The 24044-nt window shown below is 38.0% G+C and overlaps 1 protein-coding gene across 1 annotated transcript in view; it reads right to left on the bottom strand.

The window, feature by feature from the left end:
- The window catches only part of FBN1 (fibrillin 1), a 158572-nt gene that overhangs the window by 111559 nt on the left and 22969 nt on the right, over window positions 1-24044 (bottom strand). Inside the window, exons 4-5 of the mRNA XM_072870543.1 lie at window positions 23927-24022; window positions 22243-22338 (exon numbers count right to left, since the gene is read on the bottom strand). Of these exons, the coding sequence (XP_072726644.1) occupies window positions 22243-22338; window positions 23927-24022 (192 nt within the window). The remainder of the gene's footprint in view (window positions 1-22242; window positions 22339-23926; window positions 24023-24044) is intronic.

Raw genomic sequence — 24044 nt, 5'->3', positions numbered from 1 at the left:
TTGGCTGAAGTTTATTACTACTTTTTAAAAAGAGTTCTTAAGAAAGTGCCACGTTATAGAAACTCTCTTAACATACCACAAAGTATTAACTATTAAATAGCAAGGTAAAGACAAAGCTAGTAGATGAGCTCTGTATATTTCTTCTCTTTGGCTCCAGAAGACACTGACTATAAAATAATTGAGACTATCCAAAAGTTGTGCAAACTGTGTAAGAAAAATAGATCCTAACAACTTACAGTATATTAAATAGACCAACATCCAAAGAAAGGGAAAATGCTTCCAGACAATGCAATACACAGGATTTAAAGAGATAGTGCTCACATTTAAAAAGGAGAGGGAGTGGTACAATACATTAGAAATAACCTTTTTTTTTCTAAAATATAAATGTTCCTCTGCAGTGTCATGAAACACAATACAACTGCAGAGCACTGAAATGAAACTCAGTCCAGAACTGAAAACGGGTTATAAATAAAAAGGGGAGGTGAGAGGGAGGAAGGGAGCCAATTTCACTGCTCAAGCTAAGTGAAATACAATGAGTAAACATACAGCAGGAATGGTGAGAAGTCGACTCGCTTTCAGGGTGGATCTCTTAAAGCGAAGGCAGTAAATGTAATAATGATGTTTTGGGTGTTGGTAAGTATATATTCTCATAATGACACATGGACAAATAACTTTTGTGGTCCTAACAGAATGTAGAACTTCTAAAGTCCTGGCAGCTATTTAACAAGGTAATTAGAGCAATCAACAATTTCTTCTTACTCCTTTATAACAGCTGCCAGGAATCATCTGGCTTGTCCTAAGCAAGCTCCCTTTGCCATAGCCCAAAAGGACCAGCACTCCTGAGAAATTATGGCAGTGGAAAACTTCTACCAAACAAAAGCAAGGGGCACACAGATTGTATTCTTGTGAAGACTCTTCTCCATGCAGCAGACAGTTCCCTGACCGATTTTCTTCAGCCAGGCACTTGCCCAGGTTCTTGTATTCTCAATACTTCTCATATACATGTATTTTTAGTGATATGATTTGATGAGGACAGATTTGATGTGATGTAAATACTGAAATTGTTTTTTACTAGCCTGAAGACTTTGGAAAACCTAATACAGTTATTTTTTAGTAAGGCTGTAACACAGAGTTTTATGTTGTAAACAACCAGCTAAAAAAACACAAAAAAAATCTGAAAAACAATGACAACATACAGTATTTTGATTTTCACAGAAATATTTTAATGATTATTTAATTTCATGACTGCACAATAATCTCCCGAAAAATCTCAGAAAGTGTTACAATTTTAAGTCAATAATGAACAAAAATTGCTTCAGACAGTAATATATCACCTCCAAGTCTATGGCAAAACACATCAACTACTTAATTGAAATACCATGCAACCTTCTGTGTTACAGGATCAGCTTCCTTCCTCACTGAAACTGTGGCATCACTCTGTGTGTACACCAGTGTAATCATGACCAGAATCTGGCTCATTTTGCATAACCACATATATGGGATTTGCATTAAGACTATGGTCCAAAAATAAACACAGTAATAACATGCACTACTTAAGTCTGAATAAGTCTGATAGTATCTCTGTTGAAATGTTACAGAATACATGCTGTAATTCTGGAATTATCTCATTTATTCAATACCTATTGCTAGAAGTAGGAAACATCTCTTTCCAAGAAGGCAAGTGATCTAACCCTTGACTCACAAGTGTTTTCAACTAAGCAAGTATAATTTTATTAAATGTATATATTATACCCACCAATATAAAGTACATGAGATGCAAACACTCGTGTGTTTCATTACTCTTAATTTTTTGTACAATTCTGGAGATACTACTATGGACCCTACCTCTCAGTTATTATTCTTCTGGTCTTCTTTGGATTTTATAGGTTTTCAGCGAGTCTAGGGTTCTCTCTTCTTTAACACCTTCCTGTAATATTTACTAAAGTATTAAATTGCTCCATTGCTAACTGTGAATGATCTTCAGAAAATCTAAGATACTCACAGAGCTTCTCGACTTCTATATTTATTGGAAAGAGCCAATGAACATCAGATATATTAGTATTTAATTTAAAAAAGTAAACTCGTATTATTTCTTTAAGGTCTACTGTCATTCCTGTCTTCATTGGCCACATTGTTGAAGGAGTCTTCTCTTTGTTTAGCACTAACGAGTGGACGTCCCCCAAAGTCAATGAATGACTGGCCTCAAGTGACTGAGGACAGTCTGCATCCATCATATCTTTAATCCAAGGATTATAGAAACTACTTATGACAATTAATTAAAAACTCTTTGTTAAAACCACATCAAAAGCCTGATTTTCCTAAGCTGTGAGAGAGTACAGAACTAATTATAATTACGTATCTTAAAACAGAAAAAAAGAAAGATATGAATCCACAGAAAATTATCAAACTTAGGGTCAAGTTCTATTCTTGCTTGCACACTGCAGGCAAGAAGAGCGAAAGGTCTTTACTGACTCTCCTGTTAGCGATGTAATGCAGAGCATATTTTATTTTCTTTTTTAACTTAAGATATTGGTTGAGAACAATTGCAAGTCTTTCTAAAAGACTTTGAATAACCATGAATACTCTAGGCAAACACGGGAAACTTTTTGTGCTTTTATTCAAAATGCAAGCAACTCCACATTCTTAGCATATCGTTTAACATTTCTTAACTTTTTAATAGTCTTTGTGCTGATGCCTTTGGCCTTTTCCTGTTTGTCACACTTGCTGCGTATACATTATTTTAGCATAACAGGTATTGCAGATCTATTTTTACCTCAGCACTGGAAACTGGCATCTCTTCTACTTGTTGATGGGAATGTCAGGTCCTAAGATTTCATTTGCCTCCACACATGGGGCAAATAATTAAAACTTGGGGAACAGTCACCAGCCTGAGTGTCTTGGACATGAACATTCAAGCTCTGAGACTGAAATCCTAACAGATTTCTGTTTCCTCCCTATTAGATAGGACTTGTTGGTTTTGTAGGTGCCCAGACATGGACATCCAGCATGAAGTCCAGGTCCCAGTTACAAGTAGAGTGTTAGACTCATTGACTTTGATGAGCGAATGACAATTCAGTGGGGGAATCCTGTTGCCTGTGACTGTGTATGCACACACCCACATGTAGTAAACAGCCAGGGTTGGGGGGGTGAGGGGAAGAGAAAGATCGACCCAGCTTCAGAGGCCTCTTTCCAAAAGCTGGGCCATACTGGCTCAACCAAAAGTGACACACTCCAATTGTATTTTACTAATTATGTGCTCATGGGGAATAGCATCAGAATGTTGGAAACCGTAGTTTGTACTGAATGGTCCATTACACTGATCGCTGTACACTTTTGGATGATTTCTCACTACTTATTTTAGAGATTCTGGGTTGAAAAACAAGGTTCCTCTCACCTCCATGATGCATAAATCCCAGTGGTCCTTCTAAGATGATTTTTTTATTTTTTACCATGACAATCACTGAAATTTATCTGTGTAAATGCACAGAACATCTGGAATTAATGGTTTCAATTAATGGAGTTCATAAAGTGGTGCTCCAGAACATATGTCAGTGAGAATCAGACAAGTAATTTTTATTTGGGGGATGTGGGAGACAGGAATCAGGGGTTCAGCAAATGAGCCAGGTGTCTGTGAATAGCTAACTAGGGCACTGAGGGGAACAAACAGCTCTGGCTTGTTCTTTGTATACTTCAACACAGTAATGCTGATTTCATACAAAAATGGGAGATCCCAGTTGAAGGAGAATGATGGATACATGTGCATATACAGCCGCACATACTTGCACTTTTTTTTTCTCTTCCATTTGGGGTACAAAAGATTAAAGCAGAAGTTTTATTACACTCTGGCTATACAGAGATTCTGCAAAAGATAAGTAAATACTCAACATAATAGGAATCACTCAGATTTAGGTCAGCAAACTGCAAGCTTCACTAACTCCCAACACAGGAGTACTTAACCTTTGAGTAACAGAGATGCGTTAGCCTGTCATGCAACCCGAGCCTCCCTTTCTCGGTTTGCATTGCATGGTGCGATGTGCTACATAGCCTGGCGTAGCTATGCATCACTGCTAATGCATCAGGATGTATGAGCAATACCAGAACCGAAAACATATGACAATTAGAGAGCCACAGAACACAGGAGTCCTTTAAATACATTTTCCAGTCTTAAAAACCATTAAAATGCCTTGAAATTAAGTATAGTATTTATAGATTTAACTATGCTATTTATAGATAAAATAATAATTTATGTAAAATTTACAAAGGCCTTACAGGCTTTCCTTCTGTTTACAGATAAAAGTATCCACAGAAACTGCTGTTGATCCAGATGCCTCTCTGATACATAATACTTCACAGCCTTACTGTGTATGCTGTGTATAAAAGGATGGAAACTGCTTTTTGGCCTACTTTCTACACTGACATACTGAAAAGGAGGGATAGTCTTGTGGTTGAGACACCTGGCTGGGACTGAGATGACCTGGGTTCAGTTTCAGACTCCGCTACAGACTCCCTGAACGTCTTTACACAAGTCACTTAATCTCCCTGTATATTAGCTCCCCACACGTAATGTGGGGCTGCCAATACTTCTGGATGCTGTTGGGGTTCTTCCCCTCTTCAGACTACACAGCCTTTGGGACACAGACTTGTGTGGCTTGTGAATGATAAAGGGAGCTTCAAACTGAGTTCAGGCCTCTTGGCATTACTGTAATAAAACAAGAAAAGATCTTTCATGTAATGTTTTTTGTGTTAAGACCCTTCAAGTTTTTTTCATGTTTTTTTGTTTGGTGTTTTTTTTTTTTTTAATGTTCAATTAATTGTCAGTTTCTAGTAAAAGACCAGAGGAATTAGCTCCTGAGATTTTCTGTGCTGGGCAAGTGCAACAGCAGCAGAACACATTCCACAGAGGAACTCATGCACAATCAATTAGGTCGTCTAATTAATTTTCCAACTCAATAGATGCTATGAACTATTTTTTTTTTGCAGAAATATATCTATACTGGACACACATGTGTAAAAGCAATCCAAAAACTTTTAAAATCTTAGAGGAGAAGGACAGATAATATTCACTTGAAGGGAATGGGCTGCTACATGGGAACAATGCCCTCTCATGTGGGATTCGTATTTCTGTCATGAAAGGAGAAAACACATACAGGGGGGAATGAGAGTATTTTCCAGTTGACAAGGTTGTGTAGTTACCATTAGGGACTGACTTGTTAATCAGTATTTAGAGAGATTTATGATATTAGGTACCCCATAATTAGGGAGAATGAAAACATTGGCCATGTGGAGAGAAAGAGCAAAAGAAGTCCTTAGAAAATAGGTTTGAACCAAAGAGGGACAAAAAGGATAGATGTTTAACAGGGTTTTTAACCACAGATGACATGAGGTACACTATAGCATCTAACAACAGAGATCTGTTTCTCTAGTGCTAACTCGGACAAAACTCCAATTAGCATCAGCAGGAACTGTGTTTGAATAAGGACTCTGGAACAAAGATTGAAACAAGCAGGAGAAGAACGGCCACAGAATTTTATGCCTTCTCTCACAGGGTCTTCAGCAGCAAATTTTCAACTGCCATGAATTTTCCCTGCACTTCCTTTCCCATCATTGTGATCACCCAAAAGTACTTATTCCACACTAACATAATGAAGTGTTTGTGAGACTATAGTTATAATTGCGATGTCTAGATTAAAACAGTGAGTTGTGACATTTCTAAGAGTCCTAAGGGAGATGACAGTGAGTTATAGAGAATACACAGATACTTGATAATCCACAATTATGGGAAAGATGACACAGAAGCACAACAAAGCACTTCGGTTGGGATTTTATCACAGGCATTTCTATGTAAGCACAGACTAGATTTATAAAGGAACTTACAAAATGCCTATAGGAAATAAAAAGCGATAAACATAACTGTTTCTCCAACCTGTAACACTAATTGGTGTTTTGTTAGTAACTGTTTCAGATAATGTGTTTGCTAGATCAGATGAATGGACAAGAGTGAGATAGCAAGCTCTGGAAAAGATGCATGCTGCCTGTAGGCAGGGGAAAGCCAGAGCAGAAAGCCTTCAGGGAACAAGTGTGAAGGAAACAAAGATACAAAGAAGCAAAACAGCAAAAGAGCAGAGGGAAGAAAAACAGGAAGGCAGCAAAGATGAGATGGATCAAAGCAAATCTAACAAATGAGTGGGAGGCACAGAGACATGGAGAGATAAACAGTGGGAGCCAGCAGACACCATGTGTGAGAAGGGGAGAAAAGGAAGGGGAAGGGAAGGAAAAGGCCGGCCAGCCCGAGAGCTTTGCCAGCCAACCAGGAGAGGAAGGCTTGCCAGGACAGGCCGGCCAACTACCTAGTTAAAAAGGAGGTCCAGAGAGCCAACTAGTAGAGAGCAGCCAGCCAGGCAAAGCCATCCAGGAGAGGAATCTGCGTATCGAGTACAGTGGGAGCAGTCCCAGCTTCAGCCGGGAGCTGGGTGACCTGCAGCAAGCACCACGCTTTGCGGGGGGGGGGACGGGCATTAGCAGTGCTCACTTTCATGCTCCGAGAAGCAAAAAGATGCCTGAAAATGTCCCAGCAATATGATGAGCATCTCACTGACACAGTAGACCACAGCACCCCACCTGGCTATGCACTCTGAAATATTATCCACTAGCTACTACTGGGTGACCAAATATAAATAAACAATGATTACACAAATTGCAAATAGTAACCATGCATTTTCCCAAAAAGAATTTTCCTCCCATCTGTAGAGTTGATTTCCATATTCTTTTTCTACTTTGATATTTTCAGGCTGATAAGGTACAAATTATGTACCCCGATATTATTTGTACAGTTCAATATCATAATCCTAAATCAGGAAAAACAAACACCAGGCCAGTGATAAATGAGGATATGAGATAAAAAAAGGGGTTACAAGCCACATGAAGAATGGCCTAATCCAGCACTGACAACATACTGCTTATCTGTTAAATTAGGCAGCTCCTATCTATCCATCTCAAAGAAATAAGTGTATTGAATAAGGAAAAATTTTAAACTGTAGCTAATGGATTTCTAATAGATAGATTAGAAATCCAAAATATTTTTTACACCAAAAGAAAAACAATTAAAGAATTGGAGTGGAGCAGAATAAACCATGGCAAGGCTTAATTGTGTTCCCATCTTTAGATTTAAAATTCATCTTTCAAAAAAAGAAAATAAATGAGCAGTAAAAAATATAGATTTAAATTATTTCTTAGAAGAACAAGCTCCATTTCACAGTCACTAGACTGTTAAGTGCATCCTGCTCATTTTTGTCTCCCCAACAAGTCTTCCTGCTGTAACTCAGCATCATATAAAGCAGGTACTGAAGTTAAGAGGTGGTCCTGTCAAGAAACCAGGACTCAGAAAGAACAGAAGTGAGGTAATCCACATGTGAGCAATGTCTCAATGCTTACCTTACCCTTCGGGATACAGGATATGATCCACACCACTGAAATCCTTGAGTATCTTTTTCCTTTTAACTTCACTGGGCTTTGAATAAGGTATTAAGCCTCTAGGAAGCTAGTAATCCAATTCAACTCCCCTACCCCCCTCAAGCCAAACGCAGAGTCACAGCTGACACAGAGGATACTTTAGGTATTAAAAGTCGACTTCTGCTTGGGACTGAGTGCAAGAGAATGGTACATGACAGGCAGCACCTTGGGGTTCCCACAACTGGTAAGAGGAGAGGCAGGCAGGGAAGCAGGAGGGAGCTCCCATCTACTGCTGGGGAGCAGCAAAGAGTTAAGAGGGGTAAGCATATAGAGTACGGCATAATGCAGTTTAAATTTCCTCTGTGGGAGCTCTGGCATCTGCCTAAGCTGCAAGGTTTAGCAATTACAGTGCCAATTTAAACTTGTACTTAAAAATATAGGAAATATTTTCTTTTAATTTTTAATAGAACAGGAACATTTAGGAATCTAGGTGGTCACCAATACACATGTGCATCACTCCCAGCAATATTAATGGAACAGCAGACTGTTCTGAGTGGTGTCTAAAGTTTCAGTTGCTTGTAAACCAGCACTGTGGGAAAACTTTTAGGTGGCTTAAAAAAAATTCCCATAAAACTGTAGAAAGCTCATAATTTAAGACACTTCAGTGGAAGAGGAAACTTCCTCCTGATTATCAGAGGTATTTTGCACTATATCGAAAAGGTAAGTAAGATTTCTCCTGGAAATAATGTCTTTTATCCACATCATTCTTGTCAGGAAAGTGCCCAAATATCTATTTTAATAATTAAGCTTCAGGTTTCAACTACACTGGTGATAAATAACACTCATAACATAAATAATGTTAGAAAAATGTTTTTAAAGCACCAAATAGTTTAGTCTTATAAAATAAAATAAGTTTGCTTAAACTGCCCTTACAGATGAACTTTTTATTAGTGTGTGAATATACTACAAGCCTAAATTATAAAGATAATGTAATTTAGCCCACACATTTGAAATGAGATAACCACTGGATTGGAACTCTTGCCTGGCAGCATGCTGATCTCTTTCTTTCCCCATTTCATTTAATTAGGAACTTGAAATTGGATCAGCAACTTTTAAACAGCTGATTAAAAGCCCTGTTCACAAAAGTGATTTGCTTATTTTTCACGTGAGCATCAGGCTGCCCCTCTGCAGGGCAGCAAGCCTGCTGCCTGCCTGTGATCTCATTCTGCTTCAAAAGAGGTGTAGAGAGTCACTGGCGTCCTGGGTACTCCATCTGCACCTCTGCATCAATATCACATCGCTGCAAACCACACACAATACTGACTAAAAAAAAAACCAAAAAAAACCCAAAAAACCCCAAAACACAACAACAACAAAAAACAACCCAAGAAACACTGCAAAGACATCATCTCATGGAAAAAGGAAGGACCAAAACTCTTACACATCTGCTCAAATTTGAGCATAACCTAAAATCAACTAAAATGAATGCAAAGATCTCCTTTGGATTTAAAAGGGCTATTTACACTTCATCAGAGGCTATTGGAGGACACATACAAACTTCTCTATGTGTTAACCAATGTACATTAACACACCTGCATTCAAGAAACACTTTAGAAATGAGAATATCACATGAAAGATTGTGCATGCAACACATAAGCCCAAAAGAAAAAGCACACTACATTATAAAACTGAAAGAGGTTGTATGCATTTTGTTTGCTATTTACTGTACTAGAATATTTCTTATTCATCATCTTGAATCGCTGTTAAATAAATACCATTCCATGTAATGGTATTTTCTATATCCTACAGCCACAGATAACAGAGTCCTCTTCTCTATAACACGTTCATATTTGTGGCTTATGCCTTTGAGCACTTCTTATTTTTATCCAAAATAACTGATTGATAGTATTGTGTGGTAACACAGCACAGAGCTAACTGCCTTCTCAATAACCTTGTACACCTTCTTGAAACCTGGCTGACAAGATCTGATCATGTCAACTCTGACTCCTGATTCAAAGCCCACCCAAGTCTTTGGGCATCCCTTTCTTTGACATGAATAGGTTTTGGAGCACTTCCATAGTTACTGAGAAGTTTCACCCAGGCTTCACTTCTCTGAACAACGTAAGACTTCTACCTCTGAGTTTAAAATACTGCCCAAATGTTTGAATACCCAACCAATGCGCGCACGCATGTGTGTGTGTATGTGAAACACACGTATAATCTACCCTCTGGACATAGCAAATGAAGAGTTGTAGAATAAATGTAAGCCATTCACTGCAGGGTTTTGGCAATAGTTTACAGTAAGTGGCAAATCATTACTGATTTTGATGTCCATTGTAATGTTAGCCATCTTGAACTTTTTTGGTATTTCCTTGGATGCAATGGGCAGTTGCCTAGAAATTTCATTTGTGGTATTTAATGCAGAATCACTGCATAACATTTTATAAGATTACCCAAGTATTTATGAACAAGGAATAGAAGTTACATGTGCATATGCACAAAACCTATCTAATTTGTTTAAATTATCTCAGACACTAAAAAACACAATTCTTGTATCAAGAATTTCTTCAGCAGACAAACATGAAGAACAGTGGCATTCTCTCAGTAGTAGGAGATGTCAGTAAGAGCTCCTGTAGCTGCACTCCAGACAACTACAATTAAAGTGTCAAAACCATCTCAAGTCTTCTGAGTAAGTCTCTCCTCCATTATACTGAATTCAAATGAATTGTTACCATTTATCTCAAACAGGACCAGGATACCACTCCTGGTATGTTTTGGGGGTAGTCGAATCATTGCAACAGCAGCAAGACTCTGCATCAGAGTAACAAAGAGAAATTCCTCCCAGCTTGAGGCTGAAGCAGACATCAACAACATAGGCTGAAGGAAGTTGTTATTTCTATTCAAAATTCTAAACAGCTGTTTTCAAGGCAGATTAAAAGATTTTTCAATGTTTGGATTCAACTCAAGAGCTTTATCTAATGCATACTTTGTATTTGAGTATTTGTTGAATTAGAAATTTAATAGAGCAGCTGAGTATTTTAAAATCTTTTGGAAGATGTGAAAAAGGGATGTGAACTCTAGCACACCCTGTAAAACATAAATTTCTTACCAAAAGAATATGTTATTCATGTGCTCTGTACATTAGGTCAATTATTACTCACTTTCTTTGGAGAACAACCAAGTGCCTCCACCCTTTATAACAGAGCACTGTAATCAACTGTAGTAAGAATAGCAGAATTATTCTAATACGCACTGGTGGCTCGGGCCCTAGCTCAAGAAGGCTTGAACAGTAAGAGAGTAAGATGGATTTGCCATCACCTTTACTTTTTTTTTTTTTTAAGAGGGGAAGAAATTAAAGTTTCCTTGTACACCTTCGTAAATAATTTCAATTTCACATAAATGGGGAAAAAATTATTAAAAGGAACGCTTTAAATGGGCCCTCCAATTTAAACACTTCTCTTATTTAATGACAAATTCCATAAACATTCTGATACCAATACTTCTTCCACTGCACGTCTTTCATTTCCGCTAACCCAATTTAACCTCTCATCTTCCTTGCAGTCAGCAGCTGTACAAAGCATTTTTTTTGTACTGACATCAGCAAGAGACTGAAGTGCTAGTGCTAGATTTAAAATGCCTTCTAAAACCATGGCTTTTTGTATTGAATTTGGAACTGAGTTTGATACAACTTGTACTGTTAGTTTAATATAGTATCACCTTTCATGGACCCGTATCTTGTTGGGTTCCTGCTGGGACCTGAGAGCTGAAATAGCACAAGGTTTAATGCATGGCACTTCATTTTGCCCAGCCTGGCTCAGGCCAAGAGAAGCATTTCAAATTATTTAGATAACCACACAGATTAAATACCCAGCAAGATAGCTTGCTAAGTCATTCATCATTTGCCATTCCTGGACTGTGCTTGTGTCTAGCAATGTTTTTACTAGAAGAGCCGTTCAGATGAATGGAATGCACATCTCCGCTGGGTTTCCCCTGCCCAAGCAGCAGTCTAAACTTCTCAACCTGCCTTCAGCGCTCTCTTCCTGAGATGTGTGAAAACTATTTGGCTAGATCCCCTTTGCCATATTCTTCTCGCCTATCTTCCCCCCTCACCTGTTTCTCTCGCTTTTTCTTTTTAAGGCCCTATAAGTCTACCCAGTTCCCGTGTATTAAAACATTACCCTCTCCTTATTTCAATCCCTCAAAAGGTCACAAATTGTCCTCTTATTACTCTTTTACCGTTCACCTCAAGAATCAAGTAACTGGAATAAATCACCCCGTGTGGTGCAATTCAATTCCAGACGTAGTATCTGCATCATTAAATTATATCTTATCTTAAAGGTTATTGGAGCCCAAGTAATCTAACATTGACTCTCCTTTCACAGCTATGTATCACCTCTTTTTTAACTGCCCATTTCAATGGTAGATCTTTTTGCCTTTAAAGCCTGCAGCCTGCAAGTAATTTTTGACCCTGTGGTTTCTTTTGAAGCCTGTATTAATCCGACTGTAAAGCTGTCATACTACCATTTTATGAATCGCTCCAAGTTACCACCCATACTGTCCCACCGGGACATGGAGATTCTCATAAAGGCTTTCATCATATCCCAGCAGGACAATTATAATTCATTGCTCGCTGGTTTTACTATTACCTCTTATAAACATTTCAAGCTCAAGTAGTATTCTGTCGCTGTACTGCTCAACTGAACTAAGATGCCTGGACATATTATTCCAGCACAGAGCCTAGTCCAATGGCCCTTGAAGAAGCAGTTCAAGGTGTCTCACTTTAAGATTCATCTTAATTGCACTTTGAAGAAAGTGCACAGCATGCTCTTTCCACTGTATGTTTACTGCTTCGTTTCTTGCTGTAGCTCTCAGAAACTTAAGCAGACATAGGAACTTTTGAGATCCTAAAATCTCCCACCACTGAGGGACGCAGTTTCCTCCTACATCATGTGAAATTATCAGTCAAGTACCTAGTGAGTCTCCCTATCTTTTTGTTTTAAGTGACAAGCAGGTAAGTACAGCCAGTGTCAAGTGCAAATAGGAAAATTCCCCTGACAGTGTGTCTGTAGTTACTAGCGTTACTAGGAGTTAAAACCATTCCCTATCCCACACCCCATGAACCACTGTAATTTTGTCAGCCTATTTTATATTTTTAAACTAACTCTTCCATTTTTAGAATTTTATTAGGCAAGTACACTAGAAATTATCAGCATAACATGTGCTTTCATTTCACAGCACTCAATCAATCACTGCCACAAGACAAACACCCTCTGGACAGTAGAACACACAAATAAGAAAAAACACAAAAGATCCAGTATCGTGAATGCTTTGACAATGTTAGCACTGGATCTTCCTTAAATGGCTAGCAGGTCTGAGTGATACAGTTGGAGGTGTTAAAAATCACAGACTAACATATATTTTAACATGTTTTCCAGGAGGTGGCTGGACACAGTCCTGGGCAACCTGCTCTAGCTGATCCTGCTTGAGCACGAAGGCTGGACTAGATGATCTCAAGAGGTCCCTTCCACCCTAAGCAATTCTGTAAGCTGAAATACTGTTAGAAATTATCGTCTCTCCCTTGGAATTCTTATGGCTCTATTTTTAAAAAACATGTCTCTATTTTAAAAAAATGTAAATACATTCTTTGATAGTAGGAGTCACTCCACTAGATAGTAGATGTGCATTTTAGTGCTCTGTCTGTTTTTGCTGGAGATAAACTGATTTCCCCAGCCTTGCTGAAAACTCATCTGTCGATAGATTCAATGGAGCCATTGTAAGCAGTAGGACCAATGTAAAAGGACTTACGGCAAAAACTGATGGCTTAATCTTGAGACCAGAGCACTAAGAGATTGCTGTGTACACAGAAACAAGAAAGAAAATTGTAAGTCTAATAAAATACCACTGAATTTATTACCACTGCTGCAATGCCAGCAAGGACCCTTCTCCTGCTTCAGCACAGCGGAGCAGGGGCTTTGTCCCATACTGTGTGTAGTGGTGCAGGATGAAAGCATCAGCCACCAGCCACCACTTCCCCAACGAGGCAAGAACTGTGAGCATACAGGTTTCTGCTAAGCTCCTGTTTCCCTATGACTGTCAACACCTCTGTGTTGGAGGAAGAAGCATTAGAGGGTCACAGCAGACCATTCATCCCAAGGAGTAAGGAGGAAATGGGGACAGTACTGAAACTCCTGGTGATCACTGGGTAAACTTTGCAAAAAACATAAACGATGAGGACGGGGCCATTATAAAACATGACCAAGATCATTGGGTAAGCCAGGCTTACTTGAGTTAAATGCTTTTTAAAAACAGAGTCACAGGCTAAGTTAAACATTCAGGATCAAGGAAAACGGTGCAGAGGCCACCCCTTCAGAATGGGACCTGTAATCTGAATTACACAACTACGAAAAGAAATTAAGGCTATGGCACAGCAGACTGCAGTTACGTTAACCTACCTGTGCTAGTTTAGCCTGGGTAATACCTGCAATAGACACATAGTAAATGTATAAGATCACAATCAAAAATCAGGTGCTTACAAGGTTTCATATTTCTGTTCCTAAAATATACAACCACACGTGTGTATATATATGTGTACACGCACTTTTAATAACTTTCATGCTTTTTGATTACTTATGCCTAGCCTTTACACATCTTCCTACAAAGAGAAATATTGAATCTTGGTTTCTTTACGTAAGGAAATTCCACCTTTTTCCAAAAGGAGTTTTTTCTGGATAAGGAGTGCAAAGCTAGGCTCTGTTTTACAGCAGAGCAGAATTCAGAAAGTAATCTTTCTCTTAGGGTTCTTTTCTTTTCAGACCTTATTTAGGCCTCTTTTCTTTTCCTACAGCGTTTCTCTAGAGTGCCAAACCGTACAAGCTGTCACTGAAAAAAAAAAATAAAAACCACTCAGTCATTATTCGTGAACTTCTCAAGGCCAATTGGGAGTGTGAATGTGACTGTCCTTACAGCTCCTCTTAGGTAGTTATTCCCTATAATTTTTTGCAACTGTTATGCTGAGATAGGATATGAGATATCTTTCTAAATGTACCAGTTTACTTCAGAAAAGCTTTGATTTTCACAGAGATTTCATCAACTCTGTTACAAGTACGTTGCAAGGAAACTTACATGTGACAAAACAGTTGCACTGACCATTTTGAGCACCTCTGCCTAAGATGCATTTTCATGAGCATTTTGCAGCTGACCTACATAAAAGAATTGTTTTACTTGGAAATGCCCTTGTCAGTTTATCATTGCATTAGGTTTTATTTTATTTTATCATTGCATGATGTTTTAAAAGAGGTTCTCTTTTCTTTGTTAGAACTGACCATCAGGAAAGTTTTAGATCACTTTAAAAAACAAACACACAAAGAAAAAATGAAGTCCATAACACAAACTTGACTGAGGTATTGTACATACTGATACTTGATTTTTTCTGTTGCAACTCTAACAAAAAATTTCAGCTTAGCAGCTCAGTAAGACAAAAAGGTATGAATGGAAAATATTCATATAAGATTTCAGGGTGATTCACAAGCAAAACATTTGTTTTCACTGTAACAAATGAAAGGATTTCAGGTAGCTGTGCTTTCTTATACCAAAATATACTGCAGCCCAGAGACGAAGGAACATTTTTCTCCATAAATGGCTAAGTGGGCACTGTTAGATAAGTTCTCAGCTGCATTTACTCATTCCCTGTATCACATTCAACTCTAGGAGTCACCATTTCGAAAGTACCTTTTCTATGGAAAGCTCCATGAGAAATTAGTTGTGCTCAGCTATTTTACGTTCTACAAGTTTTATAGTGACCCAGGAATTGGGAGATAGCTGAAATTAGAAAAATGTGCATGTTACAATGGTACTAAGAGAGCAAGGACAGCTGAAAGACACTCATTCTGAAGACCTCAAATGCAACACCATGCTGCAATGACAACCAAAATCAATAAAAGCTGACTCAATCTTTCTGCACACACACAAAAAATCTGACTTTCGTGATACAGCACATCAGACAGATTCTTCCCAGTTCTCCCTGGAGCTCCACAGAGCACAGATCTGGCAGTGCAGGCCATTCAGGGAAGTTATATCTTTCAACTGCCTGCACTGTGTATATAAAAGTCATATCTGTATTAATGTAATGCCCCATAACCAAACAAACATAGACATCCCTTTGTGTATATAACTTCAACAAAACCTTTTGATGAAAGCACGGGCCTCCACTCTTCATTTCTTAAGACACTGCAAGGCAGATCGCAAGTACCACGCACAAGCAAAGCCAGCGCAAGTCTTAGCCCCTGTCCACAATGAAAGCAGAACTGAATTTCTTGCATAGCAAACATGTGCCGCAGGCTGCCAGCACACCTGGAGGTAGGCATCAGGGTCAACAACAAAGCTATCTGCGGTACCAGGAGAATGATATCAGTGATTCTCAGGCGAGTCCCTTCAATGTCCTACATGCAAGAATCAAATGTTACAGATTAGAACAACACAGCTATTTCTTTCAAATGTTTGTATTATAATTTATACCAAAATATGGGCTCCTCAATTTGTGATTAAATTTGTATGCATCTCCACTGCTACAACTAAAATCAAATCAAAACAAAACAAAGTCAAAATAATACCTTACTGCACATCTAAAAGTCAGTGCCCTTAGCAGCCAATCAAGAAGGCATGGAAATACAGAAAGGGCTGCCAAATAGCTGAATGAAAACTTTGGATTTGGATTTGTTTGACTGAAATCAAAACTCAATTTGGAACAAAATGTAAATGTTCAGCTTCATGTACAAAAGTTGGAGCCCTCACATCTCACAAGAGACCTAAGCCCATATGTACTGAATCATTTATGGATCTTGATTAAGCTTTAAGCATATATCTGAAGAAACATTTTAAAACTTGCTACGTGATATTTTGAGATGCACAAAGCATAGATCAAGCGACATAGGACTGGTTATAGGGTGTATTTGCAAGGAGCAGAACAATGGATAAAAGCCTTCACATACACAAGATCCTAAAAATGCTTTTTGGCATTAAGTAACAGACTGAGCTTAGTACTGAGCTCTGGTCCAGAGATCTATTGATTGTATTGCTAAGTACTATAAACCATCTTAAATCACACATAGTTATTCTGCAGAGGCTGACTTCTCCACCATTAAACTGTAGCTTCAATTTTAAAAATTAAAAAACTCCTCATCCATTTATCTCAACCTCTTTTATAGAAAAGATAATGCAAGACACTGATACTGATTTTTTTTTTCAAACTGAAAGACATCAAGGGTGGCAACATGTATTAAAATTATTTTCAAGACAGTAAAATGTCTTTAAAATTTTCAGTCACTCTGTGACTGAAAATATTTATCTTCAGGCTGAAGCCATTTTTCATAATTTTTCAGGGGGAAAATGGTGTGCAAGAATCCTTATTCCAGGCCTTCAAGCTTAGCCATCCTTTAGTTTGCTGCTATAATGCTGTACATGCATTCATGTTACAGGGCTGCAGAAACTACATGTCTATGTCAACAGATGTGTTTCTTGGAAGACAGCTACAGAAATCAAGTTTATTCAAATGTTTGCCAGCTACCATATGCTGCAATACTACTTTAAATGCAACATAAGGCTTTGGGAACATACTTTTACTGCTATCTACACTTTGTTATTTACTTTCCATTTAGACTAAATACCAGAGACGGGGCACACTAAGGGGTGCAGCGTCCTCTTTGTGAAAACATTCTACCCGTTGTAATATTTAGAAAGAAAAAAATATACACAGCACTACACCACTCTTGACCACTTTCAGAGCTGCACTTTCATAGAGAGCCTCTGGGAAAGATATTTTTACATATGGCATTAATTCTGGGAACTTTTAATAATGGCCAAATATAATGAAAAATTATGCAAAAATTCCTGCCATGAAGAGAGCAGTACAGAAACGACTCTGTTTGAAGAAAAAGCAATCATTTGCTCATATTCTGAGTCCAGAAAAAAACAAAACACACGTGGTACTTTTTTAATATTTGAACTACATCAGGCCAAATTCTGCTCCTATGCAAAGCAAGTGGCAAAACTCCAAAATGGAGCAGGATTGAGCCCCTGATGTTGTCACAAGCATTCGAATAAACAAACAGGGCAGTAACACATTCTAAGCTTCCACTGTGTTCCTCTAAATGGATCCAGACAGAAAACGAAAAGCACATTTCATTGCATTTTTGCAATACAAGGATAACAACAATGTACAATTTTATGTTATATAGAATTTACCCTCTTAAAGCACAATCATCCAAATGTTCAAAGAGAAACAGATTCAAAGAGTCAAAGAAAGCTTTTATGCACAAGTTTGGAGGACACAGTTCTACCAAATCTGATAGGGATGTCTGATCTCTCTGAGCTTCTAACACCACTTTTTCCTCTGGACTTTCATAAAGTGCATGACATAGGGATGTTTTCACATGACCCAAACGTGGGCACCTCACATAGCCAGCTAAATCCCCTAGGCTCTTTTACAGACAATAAAAAGGGCTGTTGATGTTCTGAATCATCCTCACGGAAATATAAGCTCAGTCTCTGCTCTCAATCTCTTCAGCAACTCTAAAAGAAACTGCAGAATCTGTAACTCACTCAACTTAATTCAGCATTAAAAGTCGAATGGCGCAAAGATGGCATCCAGTTTTTAACCAGTAGAAGAAATTTTGCTTTGCTTGCATCTTCATTTTCTTAATGAAAGGAAATCACAGGTAATAGAATATGACTACATGATATGCTAAAAGCTGAGTGCACCTCTCGGATCTTAACTGACTCTGAAAGCTTGAGCCAAAATCCAGCAAGGCCCTTAAGCACTTGTGTAATTTTAAGCATATTGACATCTCAGGTTTGAATTTAAATGCATGTCAAAGCCCATCACTGGATCGCAGCCAGAGAATTCAGCACCTTTCAGAAGGAATCCTTGAAGTCCAAATTTTAACTGAGCCAATATCCATGAAATATTTTCCTTTCTGGACTATGTATTTTAAATGTGTCTTAAATTGCTGTAGGAAGCATTTCCAACTCCACTCCACTTTTACTGTTAGCTTATGTCAAGTTCACCTCTTTGATGAACATTATCCCACAGAAAAGCCAGGTCTGTTGTACTTGTGATACACCTGCATATACTTGACAGTATGCCCAGGAGGCTTCCCCTGCTCTGGAAAGGTGCCAAACACCATACACAACAGCTTAGGAGCTAATGATACATGTGTACCACTTTCAACCATGCTACAGTTACCAATCCAGCTCTGATGAGCATATCTCACCACTGACATGATACACACTCCCAGAACGTGAAGAGGAACTCCACTGATAATGATGACTCTAAAAATTTCTTTTGCTCATATTTATAGTGTTTTATACCATTCTTAACACTTCTAAGACACACAAAAAGCAATCTGTGTGCCAAAAACTGCCCAAGGCCAGCTGCTACCCTCTCAAAGAATGACTGAATAAATACATAAAAATACTCATGCCACAAATTTGATGGAGTTTATTGCACTGCAGAAGCAGCACGTCTTTCACCAGATAAAGCCCTTTCATTGTGTTTGTATTTGAAGCTATTGACGTACACAGAGGTCTTGTAGCTCTTCATTAACAATCATATGGTCAGCATTTACTGAGGTAATACCAATCAGGCTAATTTGTATTACAAATATGGACCAAATGTATGGAAAAACTACTTACAACAGTAGACACAGAACTACACAACTTGCCTCTGGATGTAAGAAACTGGCTCTACCTTTGCTAGAACCACCTGCAACATTTTAATTGTTTTCCATATCAGATTATTGGAATAACCACCATGAATTTGGTTGCCTCAACATTGTTTTATTCAAGACAGTTCTAAGCTACTACATATGCAGCAAAGGCTGGAATATTCTTTGGTCTGTGACATACGTGCCACAAACACTCTGTGACTGTTACTAGTAGTTGATGCTTGTAGAGAAAAGCACTGCGTGATACGCAGCAGTAAATTACTTACATCACTGTTAGCTTGTGGCATGGCATAACCTAGAAGTCAAACCACAGCCAAACAGATGGAGAATGTGCATGCCACAAAACCGTATCACTTCACATTATATTTATATCCAGAAATGGTGTTTTCAAAACAATCTGCCTCTCCTGCTTCCCCCAGAAAAGGGATAGTTTAAGAGACTATTTCTCTTGAGTAATTTCCTTTTTTCTCTCCTCCACACATAGAAATGCTTTGGTTTTGTTTTGTTCCTTGCCCCCCCCCCCCCCTTTTTTTTCTTTCTAATAAAGACACAGTTTTACTCTACAAGACATGAATCTTGTCAATTTACTGGATAACATCCATCCACATATACATCAGAAGCCCACCAGGGAGTGTCACAAATCCACATAACTTTCCAAAGCTAGATTCAAAATACGGATCTCTTACTTAGCTGACAGATGTGTAAAATCACAGGCAGCCAGACAACTCCCTAATGGCCACACAGGTGCACATGCTGAACAATGCAAGTTATTCTGACTAAGACCAACATTAGCTTATACTTGAAAAGTTATCTTCAGAAAAAGTTTTTCTGATGGCATAATGTGATTCTGGGACCAAAAACCACCACACCCTTTTTAGAGGAAGGGAACATATTAGCTCAGCTAGGTAGAGAGGCTGCAGGAAATCTCTGTGAAAGAAGCCAAATTTCAGAGGTTTTCTAGGAAGATATGACTATCATTTGGCCTCAGTACTGCAGTGAGCATTAGCCAGAAATACTACAGCTCATTAATGTCTATTTTCTCTTTTATTGATAACTATAGAATCAAACACATGTTCTAAGTGAAAACTGCCTACGGACAAGGCATGTAAGTTACAGATTTCCACCTCAATTGTGCTCAGTAACATGCATGGGATTTCATGACAGCATGATTTGGCTCAAATGGCTCTGTGTCACCACTTTCTCACTCCACCCGACACAAGGCAGCAGCCCTGAGGGACAGGACTGAAGCTGTTAGCAGGCTTCAGCCTTGAAACTTGCCCTAATGAGGTGGAGTCAAACTGAGCCCAGATTAGGCAACATAAAAGCAGCACTGAACAATCTTCCAAACTTGCACTTGACACCTCCTCACCAGACTGAAGGCTCAAAACCCTTCACCCACGGAGAACAAGCAGTCATTGCTTGAAATTCAAAGCCTTTGCAGTAATATTCAGTACACTCTTTACCTATAAAGCCTTTATTCTCTTCAAACTTAGGATTTTTAACCTAATTTTCCATTCCTCTTACTCCTCTCCAGCAGTGAGATCCCAAGATTCAGAACAGAGCTACTTTTCAGCCTTCAGAAAAACTTCACCATCATTTTGAATTACTTTTACAACTTCTGAGGGGACAACTGGCAAGACCTCACACAGTGCCAACGCAGCAATTTTATCTGCTGTAGGGAGTGCAGGAAATACCTGCTTCATCCTACCGTCTACTCTAGGACAGAATGAAAAGCTTTGGTCCCCTAAGATTTGTTGTTCTGCATCACCCACCTATGCTGCCCATATAAAAAAAGCCAACCGTTACTCCAGGTGCAGCACTGACAGTGGTGAACATCTGACACACTCACTGACAGAAATTTCATGTGCTAAGCACACCCCCTACATGCAAGCCCAAAATCAGGTTATTAATGTCTATTCTGTCCCAGGTTCATAGATATGTAATGCAACCTATTGTATGAGTATTATGTATGAATTTCCAACTAAACAGACCAATTAATAGCTCTAACAAATGAAAATGTTTTGGTTTTAATATTACAAAATTCAACAGAAGGTTTATACCTAAACATTGTTCACTATATCTCTCTCAAATGAACCACTAAATTGGCTTAATAAACCTGAAAAAAATCCATATACCAGATAAGACAGTTGGTATAGCTGTGTTTTCATCTGGAAACAGCTGTGATTATCACTATGGATATGCAAATAAAAAGCTAAAATTGATAACAATAAATCTATACAAAATGGAACGAAGAATTTAATAAACACTGCCAAAACAAAACATGCCAAAGACAGAGGCAAGATGCTGCTTATCATTCGTAAGCAAATGTATCGGACATACAAAGAGCTTTTCTGATGACTTAGAAACTGAAGTTTAAGTAAAACACTTATCAATATTTTTTATTTGCCACCTCTTCCATTGGAGTGTTTTCATAGCAAAAAAGTAAACAAAAGAAAGGCCTTAATCAGTTGCATGTGTGTTTCATCCTGGCCTCTATCCTTACAAAGCTTACGTATGGCTAAATATGCTACTTAAAATTTATTTTCAGTCTTGAGACTAACAAAAGCAAATCAAATCAATTCACCTATCGATTAGAATAGGTAATGGCTCAACAACCCTACTGTTAGAGTAAATAAATGGGGATTTTTGCCCCAGGAAAAGAAAACGACACTTGGTAAACCTACCGTGAACTGAAGAACTAACCATTAAAATCATACCAATCAACACTTGTGATATATAAAAATCGGAAAAGAAGACTGAATGTTTGTTTTTAAATCAAGGCTAAAGTTTTCTTTCTCATTAAAAATGCCATTTAGGAAAGCTGTTACCATTTTAATTTGCATTATTCCATAACTAACATCTCCAAAATTTTCTTAGACTAGAGTTTTCCTTTCAGTAAAGCTTCCTTACGTTGCATTCTACAAGAACATTAATTCTATTTTACCTTTTTCATAGACAGAAATAAAATATTACTATTTAAATATTTTATTTCATATTACTATTTAAGTATTTTTAAGTTACTATTAAGCAAGTTGGAACATCCATTTTTTTCCCACTATTTTAGGACACATACCTCTTTCACACTGGGGTCCAGTAAAGCCATATGTGCAAGCACATCGGTTTGGAGCCACACATCTCCCTCCATTTAGACATCCATTTTCACAGACAGCTGTATCAGAGGGAAGACAAAAGTAATCTTTATTGAGCTATTTCCTGAAAGACATGAAGTTATGTACTTGACCAGTTCAGGTAAACTGGTAAAAATGGTAAACATAACAGGACAGGATACTTTATTTTCCAGAATCTGCATACGATCTTTTCCTATTTCCTGGCCTCATTAGTATCATGAATTCATCTTTTCAAGGGAGCATAATAGAAACACAGTAACAATCACAGCTTTTCTGACGTCTCAGAGCCTTTCTCTTTGGGATAGCTAGACAATTCCATAACTTCAAGATAACATCTCTTTCAAACTTTCAACACTGAAATAGTAGAGATTGCAGATAGAAGGTGCAGAAGAAAATTTCATCTCTAAATCCTCAAAACTTTTCCCTATTCAGAAGCAAATTTAAAAATGTATTTGTTCCTCTACCATAATAGAAAAACAATCCAGTATTAAAAGGCTGTTTGCTGATGTTAATTAATTCATGCCATCAACTAGGATAGCAAAATGTTATCAATATCTATTTTGACTAAGTTAATCCAAGATATTCTTCCCCTGTACGATGCTGTCACTAGATTCAGAATCCAATTTTCCTCATAATAAACTCCAAGAGCAGTTGCTCTTAAAAATAATCAGAAAATAGAGCATTCACATGAAAAAGGGCTTTTAAATACAATTTGATGCTTATTGAGTAATGTTATTGTTTGTTCCATTTCACATTCACTTCAATAGAAAGAAGGTTTCCATTTATCATCTTTTAACCACTTGATATTTCACAGAGAAGGCAGAAATACAATTCTTAATCCTTTCACCATGTGATCCTCTTCCAGATTATTAGGGTAAATTCCTGGTCCCACTAAAGTTCATGTAAAGTGTGCCATTGATTTTGACAGAGCACAAAAGGTTTTCATTAAATGAGCTAAACACATTTTCTCTGTCAGACCAATAGTTCACTAGATAGCAACACGACAGCCTTGGTTAAAAGCAGTGTCTACACCCTTATTTGAGTTTCTTCACAGCATTCCAGTCAAGAAGAGCAAGAGACCACCAGAGTCAGTTTGGGAGAGATTTCAAGCAGTGGATCCAGGAATGCTGCTGGCTCATGATTGATTGAGGAAATCAAAAATACATCAATCAACTCTAATAGGACAACATCAAAATGAGCAAAATTCCTAAAGGATACTAGCTAAGTCTGAAGCAAACCCCTGAAATTAAAATAAGGCTTTGAATTAAAAAGCTTAATTTTGTCTATAATATGAAAACTGAATCCCATGTAAATTCTAAATGTATGGCCTATTGCTTTAGTGAGTGGAAAGCCCTGGAGGTCAATGGGAATTATGGTAGTGTGAGAACTACAGGATCAAGTTATATCCAATTATTATGAATTCACATGATGTTTATTTTAATGGTCCTGATCAGAAAGAATTCACTCAGCATTCATTACCAAGTCATGTGTTTTCCTGTAAAATTCCACTGCACCTGATCAAAAACAAGCTCAACATCAGTTGAAATTCAGTGCTAAAGGGTGCCCAATCCACACATCCCAGAATTACTTAACTGTACACAGTATCTACGTTAATAAAAGTGTACTTACGCTGTCCGCAGTGTGTTCCTGTATATCCCTTCTGACAGAGGCAATGGTCATCACTGCAGCTACCTCCATTCATGCACCGGATGTTACAGTGTTGTACTTGAAAGGAAAAAAGATTTTC

Source organism: Ciconia boyciana, chromosome 8, assembly GCF_034638445.1.
Source record: "Ciconia boyciana chromosome 8, ASM3463844v1, whole genome shotgun sequence".
In the NCBI taxonomy this organism is placed as follows: domain Eukaryota; kingdom Metazoa; phylum Chordata; class Aves; order Ciconiiformes; family Ciconiidae; genus Ciconia; species Ciconia boyciana.
Note: the sequence above shows the minus strand (reverse complement) of the source record. Positions and strands in the feature narration are given on the sequence as shown.